This window comes from Streptopelia decaocto (assembly GCF_964273445.1).
Source record: "Streptopelia decaocto genome assembly, chromosome: 7".
Classification (NCBI taxonomy): Eukaryota; Metazoa; Chordata; class Aves; order Columbiformes; family Columbidae; genus Streptopelia; species Streptopelia decaocto.
Window position 1 is genome coordinate 1,137,368 of NC_138661.1, and position 16,799 is coordinate 1,154,166.

Genomic DNA, 16,799 nt, shown 5'->3' on the forward strand with positions numbered 1-16,799 from the left:
CGAGTATACTGTGTGCAGGGAACCGGTGAGAATCCTGTCGTTTACAGGAAAAACTGTTCCTAATTTGGTTTTACTCTTTGTTTTCCGTTTGCACGGCCAGCATTTGGTGACAAGGGCCCTTCCCAGGTTGGCATCGTTGGTCAGCGTTTGGATGGCGGCAGTGGGTGCGGAGAGGACGAGGAGCAAGGAGACGTGTCACGTGCCCCTTTAAAAGGTCAAAATACAGAACGCCAAAGAAGTGTGAAGCATTCGAGAGGTTTGTGAGTTTGCTGTTCGTCTGAGCTCTCATTCGTGGCAAAAACCAAGCCTATGTACAGCCTTTTGTAAAACAGGGTTTATAGCATTTTATAGCATTTCAAGGTGTTCAGCCAGGTTTCCTCTTTCCCACCCCTTACTCTAACAAATTGGGGATTTTTTTGGCATTAACTGAAATTAGAGTGACAATTAAATTAAAATTAAAAGTCAAGCAATAGTACATGGTGTGAAAAAAGGGACCAGATTATTTTATATCTCGGTCTGAACTGAACAGCTCCACGAGTGGTGTTGTTCATTGGTAAAATTAAGAAACTTAAACCATTATACTTTACATTTCAGTTTTAATGGTGTCGTTTTAATGCCTAGTAGGAGCTACTGCTCCCTACATCAGAGCTGTTGTGTATATGGTATAGAAGCTCGGTGGGTTTTGAACGTAGAAATCAATTGGGGAGCACACGGTTTGATCTCCCTCGGAGCAGCTAAACCAGACATCAAGTAACCACGGTTTAGTGACAAACACAACGCTAAATAACAAATTCCCCATGTTAACAGACATTGAATAACGAAGATCTTTGTCTCAGTAAGACTTTTTTTCCTCTGTCTCTTGTTTCAAGATGAAACCTGATGGGTCTGTCTGTTCTCAAGGTTTGGTAGGAATGGTGGGGTGCTGGTTTTTGGGAAAAGTTTAAAGCAGGTGGTTCGGGTGAAATAGCAAAAGCAAAGGTGTCCTTCTCTTGTCACAAACTATCATTTTTATTTGTGACGAGTGTGGCCGGTGTGGAAGCACATAATGTCTGTCATCCGCTGGGCTGAGGAGCTGCAGGGGCTGCTGATCTATATGGGACATTTATATGGGCATTAAGTGCTGATGGGGGAAAATATTGGAGCAAATTCTGTTCTGATTCAGTTACGCTGAATTGCATAAGAAACAGTTCTATACTTCCACTGAGGGAGTTAGAAACTTGTGTTTCTTTTGGTGAAACCGGTTGATTTAAAAATTCTCTTACAAACATGGGTTTTCTTCATTGTCGTTTAGGAGAAATTTCATTTGCTACCTGTTTACTGTGGTTTCGAAGATATCGATATTCAGTAAATCCTGACAACTTCAGTAACTTGAAAATACACTAATTCATAAGTGATCGATTTAAATGTCAGTGTATAATGACATTTTAGAAGACTAAAACATGTCCCAAAGCGCAAAGTACATGATTTACATTGTGTGGTTTCTTTTTTGAAGGTCTTGCAGAGCCCATGTCTGGTTTTCCCCCGATGAACGATCCAGATCTCGTGTCACCCGGTGTCCTGGCTGGAGATGCAGTCGCAGTTGTTGGTAAAGGTATTACAAACCAAAATTATCTCCTGTAGCTCATCATGGTTTTGAAATGAGAGAAAATGTACTTGTGTAGAGCAGGAAGAGGAGAAGTAAATTCCTCCCAGCACTTTTGATTGGGAGCAATCTCCAGTTCACATGGGAATACCAGGAGTTCTGCTGGGAGTCTGGCAGTCCCTGGAGATGCTGTTTGTTCCAACACGAGGAATGGCAGCAGATTATTAAGGTTGGGTCTTGTTTCCAGCCCAACCTGCACACTTGTACGTGTGTCTGTCCTACTCGGCAGAGTAAGGTACGAGTACCTTTGGGTGGGAGTTTGCACCAGTAGCGCAATAGCAATGGCTTTATCTTCTTGATTTGTTGGTTGTCTTTAGTTTTTACTAAGTTCTGCCAAATGACAGGGTTATTGTGGGGAGGGCACAACGTGCTGTGCCTTGCAGGTGTTTTTGAGAGCCCCCCCGGTGCCCAAGCCCCCACGCAGCCCCCGGTGTGCGCTGCCAGCGGGGGGGACCCAGTGGAGCCAGCGGGGAGCGGCGGCCAGCAGTTCCACCCCGAAAACCAGAGACAGGTAAGGAGCTCAGCACCATTCCATTGTCCTGCTCCCTGGCTTTATGGGTGTGAACACAGCTGGGTACGGGTTTGCGCTCTCTGTGTTACAGTAAACAAGAGTTTGATTAAAAAGAGCAGTGCAGGGAAAGGGACCTGGGGGTGCTGGGGACAGCAGGGTGACCATGAGCCAGCACTGGGCCCTTGTGGCCAGGAAGCCAATGGTACCTGGGGTGGGTTAGAAGGGGGTGGTCAGTAGGTCAGAGAGGTTCTCCTGCCCCTCTGCTCTGCCCTGGGGAGACCACACCTGGAATCTTGTGTCCAGTTGTGGCCCCTCAGTTCCAGCAGGACAGGGAACTGCTGCAGAGAGTCCAGCGCAGCCACCAAGATGCTGGAGGGAGTGGAGCATCTCCCGTGTGAGGAAAGGCTGAGGGAGCTGGGGCTCTGGAGCTGGACAAGAGGAGGCTGAGGGGGGACTCATTCCTGGGGATCAATATGGAAAGGGGGAGTGTCAGGAGGATGGAGCCAGGCTCTTCTGGTGACAACCAGTGACAGGACAAGGGGCAATGGGTGCAAACTGGAACACAGGAGGTTCCACTGAAAGAGGAGAAGAAACTTGTTTGGGGTGAGGGTGGCAGAGCCTGGCCCAGGCTGCCCAGGGGGGTTGTGGAGTCTCCTTCTGTGCAGACATTCCAACCCGCCTGGACACCTTCCTGTGTAACCTCATCTGGGTGTTCCTGCTCCATGGGGGGATTGCACTGGATGAGCTTTCCAGGGCCCTTCAACCCCTCACATTCTGGGATTCTGTAAAATACGTTAATTCGTAACTCAGATGACTTGCAGCGCTGTGCAAGTCCTTTAATTTATGTTATTCTTTGGGTTCCATTATAAGGTGAAGACTAAAGCTGGGTTAACAATGAAAAGTCATTTGTCAACATCTGGTTACAGAATCATAGAGTCGTTTTGGTTGGATGAGACCCTCAGGATCATTGAGTCCAACCATAACGCCCCCCTGGCACTGCCCCATGTCCTGAGAACCTCATGTCTGTCTGTCCAGCCCTCCAGGGACGGTGACTCCAGCACTGCCCTGGGCAGCCTGTTCCAATGCCCCACAGCCCTTTGGGGAAGAAATTGTTCCCACATCCAACCTCAACCTCCCCTGGCAGGCGCTGTCTGCACACACATTCCTGTGCTCCTTAGTTACCCGCTTTGCACACACCGAGAACGCAGCTGCTGTTTCTGCTGCTTGCGCAATGTTATATTAAGCCTAAAGCAGAAGTTTCTTATAGTTCAGCATTATTTGTCTAGCAGTTGTTAAACTGTGTGAATATCTGCCCCAGAACATGGTTTCCCGAGGAGTGGTGCTGCGTCCTTCATTATGTTGACAAATGTTAAAAATTTCAAATGAAAATCACAGTCTTTCTGAAAGCATTTGAAATAACCTATTGACATTACTAAAACTTTAAGTTAATGGTAGACAGTGTCTTAATTTTCTGATTGTCACTGAAGATGTGAATAGTTGGCAGGATCAAATTCAAAGGAGAAAATGGGGGAATGTATTAAATGTTACTGAGTTTTCAGGAGGAATTGTAATTGTCTTAATAATTCAGGAGGAAAGGCTCAGATCCCAGGGGTAAAGACCGCGGTTTAAAAAACCCCTCTGTGCTTAAACGTTACTGTAGAATGTATATTTGTTACTTAAAACTCTAGGAAACTATACAGCACTGCTGGAGAAACAAAGACCTTTGCTTTTAGACCTGAATTCCTGAACCATTCAGGTATTTTGGAGTAAATTATTTCTGTTAAACGTTGGGACCTGGAGTGTTGCGTCCCTTTGCCAATAGGACGGCTCATTGCAGGGCGGATTTAGTATTTACATCAGGAATTCCCTTTCACTCATAGAAGGGTACAAACAGTAATTTTCCGTGCTTGCCTTAGAGAATACCAAGAAGTTATTGGGTAACTTGTGCATTACATTGTACTGCAGATCATAACGGTGCGTTAATGTTCCGCAGGTGAAAGTTGCCCTGTCAAAATCTGCCCAGGAGAAGATGAGGCGGAAGAGAAGAGAAGAGCAAGAACAGGGTCATGAGGAACAGCAGGAAGAAAAGGAAGAAAACCCTTGGGAAAGACTTGAACTGAGTGAGCCAGAGAAAACAGCAACAGAAAGTGAGGATTAGGGTTTGTCTTAATAATAGACTATTAAGTGCTGCTGAAATGGAAATTACAATTCTGTGATAATTGCCAGAAATCGTGACTCTCTAGTGTGGCATGAGTTATTACCAGAGTAAATTTACACTGCAGTTGACTCTTCAGTCGTTGGTTGTCAGGTTTGTAACGTGGAGAGTGAAGGGCTTGCGGGAGATATTTGAAAGACTGTAGTTAAGAAATATTTCAAAAGACAAATTAGGACTGGAAATAGTAGTTTTTTCCTTTTTCTCTGATTTTTTGTTGTTCTTTGGACATTTCCTTCTCTTTTCTAGATTTAAACCTCTGTGGGGATCTATTAACATCATCAGGAAATGTATCTTTGTCGTTAGAAAACATGGCCTTGAATCCGTCGTTAAGAAGAACATCCAGTTTGAAGAAGACAAGATGTGCAGCCCCGCTGGATCCTGGTGAGCTGGTACAACAGACTAAAGACTCTTAGAGTATTGGGATTCCTACAGTTCCGAAATACCATCAGTTTAATATGGTTGGTTTGTCCACTGGACAGTCCCGAGGGGCTCTGGTAGTTCGGTACTTGGGGGTGGTGAAGGGCATTTGAATGCGTCACTGCTCCCTTCAAACCTTTTTCATCCATAATTTGTCAGGAAGATATTTGACACATGAGAGGGTTTTTTATTTGCTCAGCAACTTGTATAGTACATTAATGGCAAATGGACTCCCTTCTGTCTCCAGAAAAGACATTTCTGGGAACATTTTGTTGCAGAAATGCCTTTAAAACATCCGGTAGAAATCTTTTCAGAACAGAAGCTCGCACTCATGATGGGCAAAGGTCTTCAGGGTTTCTCAAGTGCCTCTTTGAGTTTTAGTATATGGTGCTTTAGCACATTGTGCATCTGTGTTTACGTTGGGAAGTTGCAAATGCAGATGTAGTGGGTTGTTTGAAGTGGTGGTTGTTTGCAAAACTATTCATTCCCGTGGCTGGGATGCTGCAGGATGCATCGTACCTGGGAGAGCTGTCCTTTTGAAAGCCGCCTCCCTTGTACAGCACACTATAGATACCTCAAACTCTTCTTTCCTCCCTTTGGATTAACTGTTCCCTTCAGATGACGCTAATTGTTTCTTATGGTTCGCGACTGCGCAGATGAAGCTCCTGGCGGGGCCCACGGGCGCTACAAGGAGCGGAGCCCGCCGGTGGCCCGGAGCCCGGAGATGCTGGCGCCGTGGGAGCTGCAGCCCCTGGCGCGGCCCGAGGCGGCTCTGGCGCAGGCGCTGGCGCTGCTGGCCGGCCAGGACTGGTACGTGCGCACTTGTTACACTCATAACAACCATACTTGTGTATAATCTGTGCAGGGCCCGTTGGCTGGAACTGCTGTTCCCATGTAAGCCCCGCTCTGGAGAGGCCCCCGTGCCGCTTCCTGTGCCACCCAAAGCTCCCCAGCCTGGCCCGGGGCTCACGGCACCACTTTCTGTGCCACCCAAAGCTCCCCAGCCTGGCCCAGGGCTCATGGCACTTCTTTCTGTGCCACCCAAAGCTCCCCAGCCTGGCCCGGGGCTCATGGCACTTCTTTCTGTGCCACCCAAAGCTCCCCAGCCTGGCCCGGGGCTCATGGCACTTCTTCCTGTGCCACCCAAAGCTCCCCAGCCTGGCCCAGGGCTCATGGCACTTCTTTCTGTGCCACCCAAAGCTCCCCAGCCTGGCCCAGGGCTCATGGCACTTCTTTCTGTGCCACCCAAAGCTCCCCAGCCCGGACGAGGGCTCATGGCGCTTCTTCCTGTGCCACCCAAAGCTCCCCAGCCTGGCCCGGGGCTCACGGCGCCGCTGCTCAGCTCGGCGGGGAAAGCCGTCCTGTGTGGCCCCCAGTGCCAGCAGCGGGCGGGCCGGGGAGAGCGGGGTGCTCAGATAGTCCTGCTGCACCCTGAGAAATGCTCACTTTGAAGGAATTGCCTGCGTTACATGTCATACCTTTATTTTATCATCTACTCTGTTTTCTATTTGTTTTCTTAGAATTCTATGTTTAGATATTTTTAGGAAAACTTGCAAATGTTCTGAACTCGAATTTTGTTTTGCACAGGGAGAAGAAGATCGAAGGCCTGAACGTGGTTCGCTGTTTGTCTGCCTACCACGCGCCGACTCTGGCTGCGAAGCTGCACGAAACCAGCCTGGCTGTGGCAGAGGAGGTTACATTTTACTCTCACAGTATTTCACTGACTAGACGTGTGTATGTATGTAATGCTCTGTGAAATGGTGAAACGGTATGTTCACCTGTGCTTAGCTTGTCTCTGGACGGTCTCCAAAGGATGAGTCCGTTGTTCAGCAAAGCAGCTCATACTTCAGATACCAACACTTGATTTGATTTGATTTGCTAAGAGACTGAAAAAATGTAGTTTGTAACTTGATAACATTTTCATCTGTTTGTATTTTAACTCTCACGCGTAGTGAATCAAATCAGAAATGTGTTTCTCAGTTGCTTTTAATGTTACTTAAAACGTACAAAGGGAAACATGAAGCTTTACTTATTTTGCAGTGTATTTTCTAAACATTATTCCTTGTTTGTCTGGGTTTTTCCTGTGTGCAGGTCAAGAATTTACGCTCAGGTGTTTCTCGAGCTGCTGTGGTCTGTTTAGGGGATTTGTTCACCCACCTGAAAACGAGCATGGATCAAGAACTAGATAATGCAGTAAAGGTCCTTTTGCACAAAGCTGGTGAATCCAACACATTTCTAAGGGAAGAGGTAGACAAGGCTCTGAAGGCTATGGTTACTAATGTGACTCCAGCACGTGCACTTTGTTCTCTTATAAATGGAGGGCAAAGGTAATTCTTACAAAGACTTTTTGAACACGTAACTTGTGAATAGATTAAATTTATCAAATAATAGGCTTTTTAAAACAATGAATCCAGATACTAAAGGCAGAGATTTGAAAATACAGCAAGTCAGCTCTGAAAAAACCAACCACCAACCACCACAATGTTTGCTGGCGTAAAAGTAAAACGTGCCCTCTCTGTTTCTTTCTGTACATTATGGAAAACATTGGCTGTTGATTTTTGGAGCTTGGTCTATTTTCCGGTCATTTTGCAAGACTTTGGTAGTTCTATCTGCTGTCAGTATAGCGTTCTTAGGACACCGCTGTTTTGTTCTGCCTGGCAAAGCTCACCCAGCATTCTTGTTTTCTGTTTGCTCTGCAGCCCAATGCCTGTCTTTTCCAGCTCCTCAGCACTACCCTTGATTGAGGAAGATGATTTACAACTTACGGTTCTCTAGCTGCAACTATCTTGAACTGATTTCAGGTTCTTTTCTAGACTAACAGCTGGTTAGCAGTCTCCTTGGGCTGCGTTTTGCCTGCCTTGCGGCGGGGTGGCCTCAGTTTTCTCGCGTACCTCGACCATGAGGCGCCCCAGTTTCTGGTGCATGGGTTGGCTCGAACCCATAGCCCAGCTCAGCCTGGGGTACAAGTTACATTCCTTTCTCTCACTTCCCTGTTAAATATCTTGCTCTTTTATCTCCTGGCTCATGCTAACAGCAATACGTAAGCCATTAGGCAGCCCAGTACGTTAGATACATAGACCTACTTAATCTCTGTTTGTCATCACTTAGATGACATTTAATAGGCTACATTTCCCACGGCCTATCCCTTCCACTAAATACTTCAGATTCTGCATTATAAATCAATCTTTAAACTTTCTGCACAGCTACAAATCATGATTCAACATGTTTCCAATTTGGTTTCCTGGGAAGCTGGTTGTTGTGGGATATATTGATTCTGTCTCCTGAAAGCCCATGAGAACCATCCTGCAATTACCTGAGGTTTAAACTGGAAGGCAGATGTCAGCCCTATGGACTTAAATTATGTATGAAATATGCTGGCATGTAGTTGTTTTGGTGAACTGAAGAGCAGCGACAGTAACTGCACGTGGCTTTAGCTCACACGCCATGGAACGTGGTCCGTTTCTGCTCTCCCGTCTTTTCCTCAGAAACCCCTGGCCAAGCAATGCTGATCATAACCCGCTAATTCTGATCCCCCTTTGCAGGGGCAGATTCAAACACGCGGCTGTAAAGACTGACCCCGCCAATTTGTGAGCTCAGGGGTGTGTTCGGACACCCGCGGCATCAAACGGGTGTGAGCTGCGAGTCTGAAGCAGCCTCGGCGGCAGCGCTGAGCTTTTGGCCGCTGCAGTGGTGCAGCGCGGGCAGTGCTGGCGCAGGGCGCAGGTGTGCGGTGGGCCCCTCGCAGCGCTGACCCGCAGCTGTCCTGCTGCAGCCGTGCAGTGCTGGCGCAGGGCGCAGGTGTGCGGTGGGCCCCTCGCAGCGCTGTGCCCCGCAGCCGTCCTGCTGCAGCCATGCGGCGCTGGCGCAGGGCGCAGGTGTGCGGCGGGTCCCTCGCCGCGCTGTGCCCCGCAGCCATCCTGCTGCAGCCATGCGGTACTGGCGCAGGGCGCAGGTGTGCGGCGGGCCCCTCGCAGCGCTGTGCCCCGCAGCCGTCCTGCTGCAGCCATGTGGTGCTGGCGCAGGGCGCAGGTGTGCGGCGGGCCCCTCGCAGCGCTGACCCGCAGCCCTGCCCCTGCTCCCAGCCCACCCGGGAAGCTCCGGGGCTGCGCCCTCTCTGCCCCCCTGAATGCACAGCTGCCTGTCAGCATGGAAACCTGGGAGAAAAAGGACACCAGTATGAAACTGAAAGGTGCCGTTTGACACGACTGTGTCGTTACACACACGGTATATTTTCTAAATCGGGCTTATACGTTGAGTTGCTTATAATCACCACAACTTCTGTATTCACGGTAATGATCATTGTTTTGCTTACAATTCATAAGACCTTTTAAAATTTACCTATTTCGACCCACTTCAAGCCTGATGTGATCACAAGTATTAACACTTGCAACCCTCGTTAGACATACATACCTATTCTTCATCAGCCACAAAATTGTGTTTGACTTTGCCAACAAGAACAATTAGAAATGTTTTCACTTCCTTTTGCGAGAGCCCGCTCTAAAGGCACTGGGAACAGACGCGTGTTCCAGGAGCATGATCACAGGGCTAGAGCTGAAAATGCATTTCAGAACTTCTTAAATCTTGTGTCTTATCTGCGTGAGTCGTGTTTAATTCTAAGGTCTTATGTGCACACACAAAACATGTCCAAGTGTTTGGCATGAGCAGCAGGCGTTCGAGGGGAACCGGGGCTTATCTGCATCCAGTAGCGAGGTCTGTGAGCCAAGCAGGGACTGAGCGGGAGCCAGAGTGGGGCTGTATTCTGGGTTCAAATGTTGTGGTTTAGGTAGACCCGGTTAGCTGGTTTGTGCTGGGGGTTCATGTCCAGCTCTGCTGGAGCCTCTGCTGAGCTTTCCCAGCCCGGCTCCTTTCCTCAGCTCTCTCCTGTGATCCTGTGCTCCCCTATGAGCGCTGGGCGGGCGGTGAAGCCATCCTCAGAGCGGGGGTGTCACCCAGAGATCAACACACAATCGGAAAAGTTTGAGTTTGCAGAATTGTCTGCGACTTTGCAACAATGTGGGATGAGCGGGTGCAGCAGAATTGATAGATGAGGTTAGATTGACGCGCAAGTTTGCAATCTGATTCCGGCTTTTCTGCCATTTCCATCCGCACAGGTGTCCAACAGCCCCTTTTGTAGGAAATACGCTTCGGCAGGATTTTTAGAAGTCAAAAGAAAACTGCTTGGTTGAATTTTAAATTGATATAAAACACGCAAAATGTGTTTCTGAGCACAGGGACTAGTTTTTCACAAAACTGACGGAAAGAACACGTAGTCGTGTGTTTCCTAAAATATTTTAAAATGATTTTAAGGAAAACTAGAAGTTAAATTCTAAAAACAGAAAACGACTGGTTTTAGTAATCCAAAAGCTGCAGTTAGAGGTTGAGACTGACTTGAAGCAAAAAGGATACAAGTTTTCTTTTTTCATTCTGCATTCCTGTAGTTCGGGATATCAAGTGAATGTAATGACGTTTAATCCAACGCGTTATCCTTTTAAATGAAGTTAATGGTCTTTGCTCCACAATGTCGTTTCTATGCAGCCAGATGAGTATCTGCACACGAGCAGTATGGTGGTTGCAGGTTATGCTAAAACGACAAAAGAGAGGTCGTGCTGCGCTGGGCAGAGCGCGCGGCTGCGGGGCTGCCCGGCTCCGCGCTCAGCCGCTGTGTTCCCTGCAGCCACCTGCACTCGGCGGTCAGAAGGTGCACAGCCCAGCACCTGGCGGACGTCCTGGAGAGCGTGGGGCCGGAGCGCGTCCTGGCTGGAACCAAAGCTGGCGCCGATCGGGTGTTACCTGCCATAGCCAGGTTTGCACAGGACAGTTCGCAGCAAACGAGGTGAGTGGAGTCAGAATCGGTTTGGTTGGAAAAGACCCTCAAGATCATGGAGTCCAACCGTTCCCCCACCCCTGGCACTGCCCCATGTCCTGAGAACCTCATGTCCATCTGTCCAGCCCTCCAGGGCTGGTGACTCCAGCACTGCCCTGGGCAGCCTGTTCCAATGCCCCACAGCCCTTTGGGGAAGAAATTGTTCCCCAGATCCAACCTCAGCCTCCCCTGATGCAACTTGAGGTTACTGGTTAAGACAGGCACGTTCCAGGTGGCTGAACCCTCTGCGCAGCTCCGGGTGTTCTCTGCAGGGACAGAGTGGAACCACAGAGTCATTTCAGTTGGAAAAGACCCTTAAGATGCTGGAGTCCAGCTGTTCACTGGCAAGGCTGTTAGGACAGCAGAGGTGACAGGGTTCCCTGGTGGCTGCTGCAGCCTGCCCACCCTGCTGAGGAGGAGGAGGGGCCCCAAGGACACGGGTCGGTGACACGGTTGGGTTAACGGCTGGATGAAGGGAATGCGCGCACTGGCTTCTCCCTGTCTGACTCACGCGGCAGGTCCAGCCTATTTAAAGACTGCTGAAATGGAAGACTGTTCTCCTTAATTTCCTCGGTTGTTGATTAAATAGTGGTTGTTAAGCATAGTTTGAGGGAGGATGAAAAGAGCGCCTGGTTACACAAACACATAAGTCTTCCCACGCTTTCATATTTTGAAATTGCACACCTGTAATTATCAAGAGTTGCAAAGCCAAGCCGTGTTTATGAGGGTGCGTGTCGCGGTCTGTTCCCCTGCAGGTATTACGGTCGGAAGATGCTCTTCATTATGATGTCTCATCCTGATTTTGACAAAACACTTGAAAAGTATGTGCCGCCCAAGGATTTGCCTTACATTAAGGAATCTGTTAGCAATCTGCGTGAAAAGGTGCGTGGCAAAGCTCTTACCAGCTGAGAAATGTGAACTTGTGGCTGTGAAGTGTGGCCAGTGGATGCACAGGGCACGGGAGGAGGGTGTTGGAGGCAATGAGGGAGCGCAGCCTGGCAAGGTGCCGGGCTGCCCTGCGGGTGTCAGGTTGGCTTTTGCAGGGTCCGCAGCAGCGCGGGGCTGCGCCAGCTGTGCTCCTTAACGGTTCTGCCTCTGTGCAGGGGCTGGGGGAGGTGCCCTTAGATACACCCTCAGCGAAAGGAAGACGTTCCCAGACTAGCGGTGTTGGACATTCGAGGTCGTCGTCGACTTCCCGAGATGCTCTCAACACGACCGACAGGTAACGACCACAGGGAACTGCTGGAGAGGGTCCAGCGTAGGGCAACCAAGATGCTGCAGGGAGTGGAGCACCTCCCTTATGAAGAAAGGCTGAGGGAGCTGGGGCTCTTTAGTTTGGAGAAGAGGAGACTGAGGGCTGACCTTATTAATGTTTATAAATATATAAAGGGTGAGTGCCACGAGGATGGAGCCAGGCTCTTCTCGGTGGCAAACAATGATAGGACAAGGGGTAATGGGATCAAGCTGGAACACAAGAGGTTCCACTGAAACCTGAGAAGAAACTTCTTCTCAGTGAGGGTGGCAGAGCCTGGAACAGGCTGCCCAGGGAGGTTGTGGAGTCTCCTTCTGTGCAGACATTCCAACCCGCCTGGACACCTTCCTGTGTAACCTCAGCTGGGTGTTCCTGCTCCATGGGGGGATTGCACTGGATGGGCTTTTGAGGTCCCTTCCAATCCCGAACATACTGTGATTCTGTGACTTCTGTTCTCAGGTTAGGACTGAGCTAGTGACGTTACCTGGACTGGTCTGTAGATGTAGGGTAGTATCTGGACAGAGAGTGATTCCACTGGTTTTTCAGTTGTCCGTGACTGTCTTATTGATGAGGTGCTACAGAAAATGTGTCTCAAAATCCTCCATGAGGAGTGGTTGAATTCCCGCCTCAGTGCAGCACGTTGCTTCAGTGCCACCCAGACTGGGATGGGGCTTTAAGTGCTTTGAGAATAAAGGATTAAACGACAGTAGCTTCTTTCTCTTTGCCACGTTGCTGAGCGGGAAGGTCCCGGCTGCTGGTGGTGACAGAGGCGGCTGCTCTGGTGCAGGGACATGAGCAGGACGCCTGCCCGCTCAGGGCTGCTCTCCTGGATAGAAAAGCCTTTAGAGCAGAGTGGACACCGAGACTTGAGGAGCAACACTCACTACCAGGTGATTTGTTTGAAATCACCGTGTTTCAGGTGAAGTCCTTCTTCACCAGAAGGTTTTCTGTGTGTTTTGGACATTTGCCCTTCCATGGGAAGAGGATGTGTGAGATGCTCCTGTGTCAGCTTGCGTGTGTGCTCACTGAGCGACTTTTTCCTTTCCAACAGAGAGACCACAGAAGCCCGTGAAGTCACAAGAAAAACAGTTCCTCGTAATTCACTAGAAAATGACGAATATGTTAAAGACATTATAGGCTTATTGAACGCAAAAGACTTCCGTGATCGAATAAGTGGCATTAAGCAGCTGCTCGCAGATACAGAGAACAATCAAGGCTTTGTTGTTGCCAACATTGTGAAGGTAACTGCATGAGAACAGTTTATGTCAAAGGTCTTTAAAGTTGTGTCATGAACTTTTCTGAGAAACTCTTGGCTCCTTCTTTCAATATGAATGTCTGATGGACAGGAGAAGATGGAGGAGCCGGTCAGGTGCTCTCAAGGGGGAGATATTTAAGCTACAAAGGTAGAAAAGGAAGTAAATAGGAGGAAGAAGTTGAAAGTTTTCACTTAGGGATGGCATTTATTGAACTATTTCTGGAATACCGCGTGTAGTTTCACATGCCACGGCTCAGTAAATATCAAAATACTGGAACGGGCCACAAAAAAGCAGCAAGAATAAACCAAGATCGGAAACACGGCTGCAAGTTCTGCCTGTTGTGTTCACCCGGGAGAAGGTGAGGAAAGGTCTTTATGATGCTAAACTGCAGTGTCCTTCCTAATAGGAAAGGAGAAAATCCTATGGTGAGTCCAAGAGTTGTAAACTGCAGAGCAATGTAATGGAAGCAGAACCAGGATTGTTCAGTCTTTGCTGTGGATCTATGAAATATTCTATGACACCTTGCGATATCTTAACTGTGAATGTGTTTGTAATCTGTAAAACATGCTTTCTGCTAAGTAGAGCTATGCCTCGCTAAAAATAGCTGTTTGCAGAAAATGTTAGTCATACTGAGAGGCAGAGATGGCCAGTTCACCTCCCTTACCTTGGAAAGGACTGACTCACGGTCAGATGAGATACAGTTAATAATACACAGTCTAAAAATGTTGCTTTACCCGCTAAAAAAGAACTCTCTCAGGTGTTTGCATATCAGAGCCATCTTTGCTAAGATGGACAACTAAAGCGTAACAGTAAAGCGGGAGACATCATGTCCAGCGCAGACACCCAGTGCTAATTGAGATGAACGCTGTTTGGATACTTTTTCAGATCTTCGATGCTTTCAAGTCTCGCTTACATGACTCGAACAGTAAAGTCAACCAGGCTGCGTTGGAGGCCATGCACAAGATGATCCCGCTGCTGAAAGACAATTTGTCACCCACGATCAACATGTTAATCCCCGCCCTGGTGGACAACAACCTCAACTCCAAAAATGCAGGGATTTATGATGCTGCCACAAATGTTATTCAGGCTCTGTGTCAACATTTGGGTAAGTAATTGGTTCTCTCTCAGCTCTGAACGCTGGTTGCTCAGGGCGGCTGTGGAGTCTGCGGCATCGGGGGTCTCCGAGGGTCCCTTCGCCCTCAGCCGCCCTCTGTGGTTCTGGGATCCGGGAGCCAGAGCCTGTGGATCTTAAACATGCCCAAGAGTGAGATTCTTGCTGATTCGGGTATGGCACAACTGTTTGCCTTCCTCCAGCCTTTGGGCTCTGGAGCGGGACCTTCGTATTTTTGGTAAATTAATGTGCTGCGTTCTACCAGATGCTAGGAGTTAGTTATTAATAGTATATTTTTATTCTTTTCTGCCCTTAAATAGATCACTATGCTTTTTGAAGTGAATATATCACAAGTAAGGCTCTTATTTACATGTTTCCGGCTTGTGTTTATTCCCAGACTGTTTAATTTTCTGCTTAAGAATTTTAATGTGTTTTGTTCCTTGCATTTAGACAACTATTTGCTCCTGCAGCCGTTCTGCACAAAAGCCCAGTTTCTGAATGGAAAAGCGAAACAAGACGTGACAGAAAAGCTTGCTGGTAAAGTGATGTTTGACTGCATGTTTGCTTGATTGTGTAGCAGCCTAATTAGGCAAATTCGTCACACGATGGTGGTGGATGTATGTTGTCCCTTCTGTCACGATACGTCGCAGACATTAATGATGCAGATTTCACCCCCTTCTAATGCAAATTGAAGCTATTGCTGACAAAAGATTATTATTATATAGTCAGAGGGAAGATGTATAAATACATGGAGGATGTATAAATACCTTCAGCTTATAATTTCAATATTCAGAGAGAATGAGTTTTGTTTTGTGAGGAGTTTTGTGCTGTCAGTCGCCGAGGAGGTTGCAAGTTTTGGCGTTTTAAGTGAACAAGGGACGTCTTTATGGGAAATAGACTTGAAGCAAACAGATACTATTTGCCTGACCTTCAGGGTAGTTCTGTGTGTAGTACTGGTGAAATTGAACTAAATATAATGGAAAGTCTGTTCTTGAAATATTCCTAAATTGATGCTTTCGGAATGTGTTAATCCCCAACCTTCAAACAGTTCATCTCTTGCTGGGACTTTCTGGAGTAGTTTGTATTACGTTTCAAAAGAGTCCATTCTAGCAAAAAGGCAAACATTTGCAAATGAAACACTTAAATCATGACGTGATTCTCTGAGCAAGGAAAATGATTCATCTTATATATATTTTTAGTATAAGTTTACTTTATTCCTTAAACTCAAATACCTACTGCATATTTCTGAGATAGTGGGGAGATCATAAAACACCAGGTGTTGCGCAGTGCACTCTGAGCAGTGAAGGTCCTTAAGATAATCCGAACTAAACAAAATTCAAAAATCCCCTTTTCTTTTGCTTGCTTTAATTGAATGGAAAAGTGTAGTTATCAGCAGTACCAGTGCTGCTGTGTGAACTCTCGAGAGACAGTAAAAGGGTGGTTGTAGGGAAGGCTGGAGCTCTTATGTCATGTGCAACAACAGACAGGCTCTTGCGTGTCGCAGCCATTCCTTCGCTAGCTGCTTTGAGAAGGTGATGTGACACGAAGTGCTTTTATAGACACCCCTCGCAGCCCGGGATCCCTTCTGGATTGAGTCATATGGCACACGCTGCTGGGTGACCTGCTGTCTCTCCCGCAGATCTCGTGACGGAGCTGTACCCGCGGAAGCCTTACGCCGTGGAGCAAAAGGTTCTGGTTGTCCTTTGGCACCTGCTGGGAAACATGACGAGCGGCGGCTCTTTGCCCGGAGCCGGCGGAAACATCCGCGCGGCCACAGCCAAGTTAGCCAGAGCGCTTTTTGCACAGATGGGCCCGAGTCTCTTCACTCACGCCGCGGCCCAGCCGCCGCACATCAGGAAGAGTTTAGAAGAACTTCTGGAGGTGGCGACCTAAAAGAACAGCCCCTGCACGGGTGGAACGCGCTGAGCCGGCGGTGCGGCGCGGCCCCGGGGCGGGTCGCTGCGGGCTGGGCCGGCAGAGCGCTGGGTGTGCTCCCGGTGCTGCCGCCGGCCGGGACACGGGACGGGTCCCTGCTGCTCTGCACGTGTGTTCAGAGCCCCCGCGCAGCTCCCTGTTCGTAGTGAATCAACACACTCACCACATCGCCATGTTTGACTTGTTGAGCCTTGCACCAGTCAGTGGAAGAGAATCACAGCGGTCACTATACAGTACAACAGGGTTTTGTGTGATTATTGGTGAAAAATACGTATTTTTTTAACACACTTCCGCATTGTGCAGTATTACTCGCTGTGCCCGCTGTCCGTCTGCCGTCTGCACTGAGGGAACCAGCCCCAGCCCTCCCTGGCAGCGCCGGCAAAGCTGCAGCCTCACCCCCCACCAGTACTGTACGCGTTTTACACAGGAACCTGAGGAGAATAAACGGATTTATTTCTGTAGCGCTGCTGCCGCCGCCTCCGTGTCTGAGAGGGAGGAGGTGTAAGTTGGGAATGACCTGATGGAGAGCAGTGCAGGGAGAGGGACCTGGGGGTGCTGGGGACAGCAGGGTGACCATGAGCCAGCACTGGGCCCTTG

At 48.5% G+C, this 16,799-nt stretch overlaps 1 protein-coding gene across 1 annotated transcript in view; it reads left to right on the plus strand.

Moving 5' to 3' along the window:
* TOGARAM1 (TOG array regulator of axonemal microtubules 1) overlaps nucleotides 1-16,663 on the plus strand; it is a gene marked incomplete at its 5' end in the record, with an annotated part of 33,734 nt that extends 17,071 nt beyond the window's left edge. The window contains 15 exon segments of the mRNA XM_082058339.1: nucleotides 101-256; nucleotides 1,493-1,591; nucleotides 2,026-2,153; nucleotides 4,147-4,300; nucleotides 4,615-4,749; nucleotides 5,442-5,595; nucleotides 6,373-6,478; nucleotides 6,877-7,112; nucleotides 10,460-10,618; nucleotides 11,404-11,530; nucleotides 11,752-11,870; nucleotides 12,952-13,141; nucleotides 14,042-14,261; nucleotides 14,718-14,804; nucleotides 15,907-16,663. Of these exon segments, the coding sequence (XP_081914465.1) occupies nucleotides 101-256; nucleotides 1,493-1,591; nucleotides 2,026-2,153; nucleotides 4,147-4,300; nucleotides 4,615-4,749; nucleotides 5,442-5,595; nucleotides 6,373-6,478; nucleotides 6,877-7,112; nucleotides 10,460-10,618; nucleotides 11,404-11,530; nucleotides 11,752-11,870; nucleotides 12,952-13,141; nucleotides 14,042-14,261; nucleotides 14,718-14,804; nucleotides 15,907-16,160 (2,324 nt within the window). The 3' untranslated portion in view covers nucleotides 16,161-16,663.
* Nucleotides 16,664-16,799: the final 136 nt, after the last annotated feature.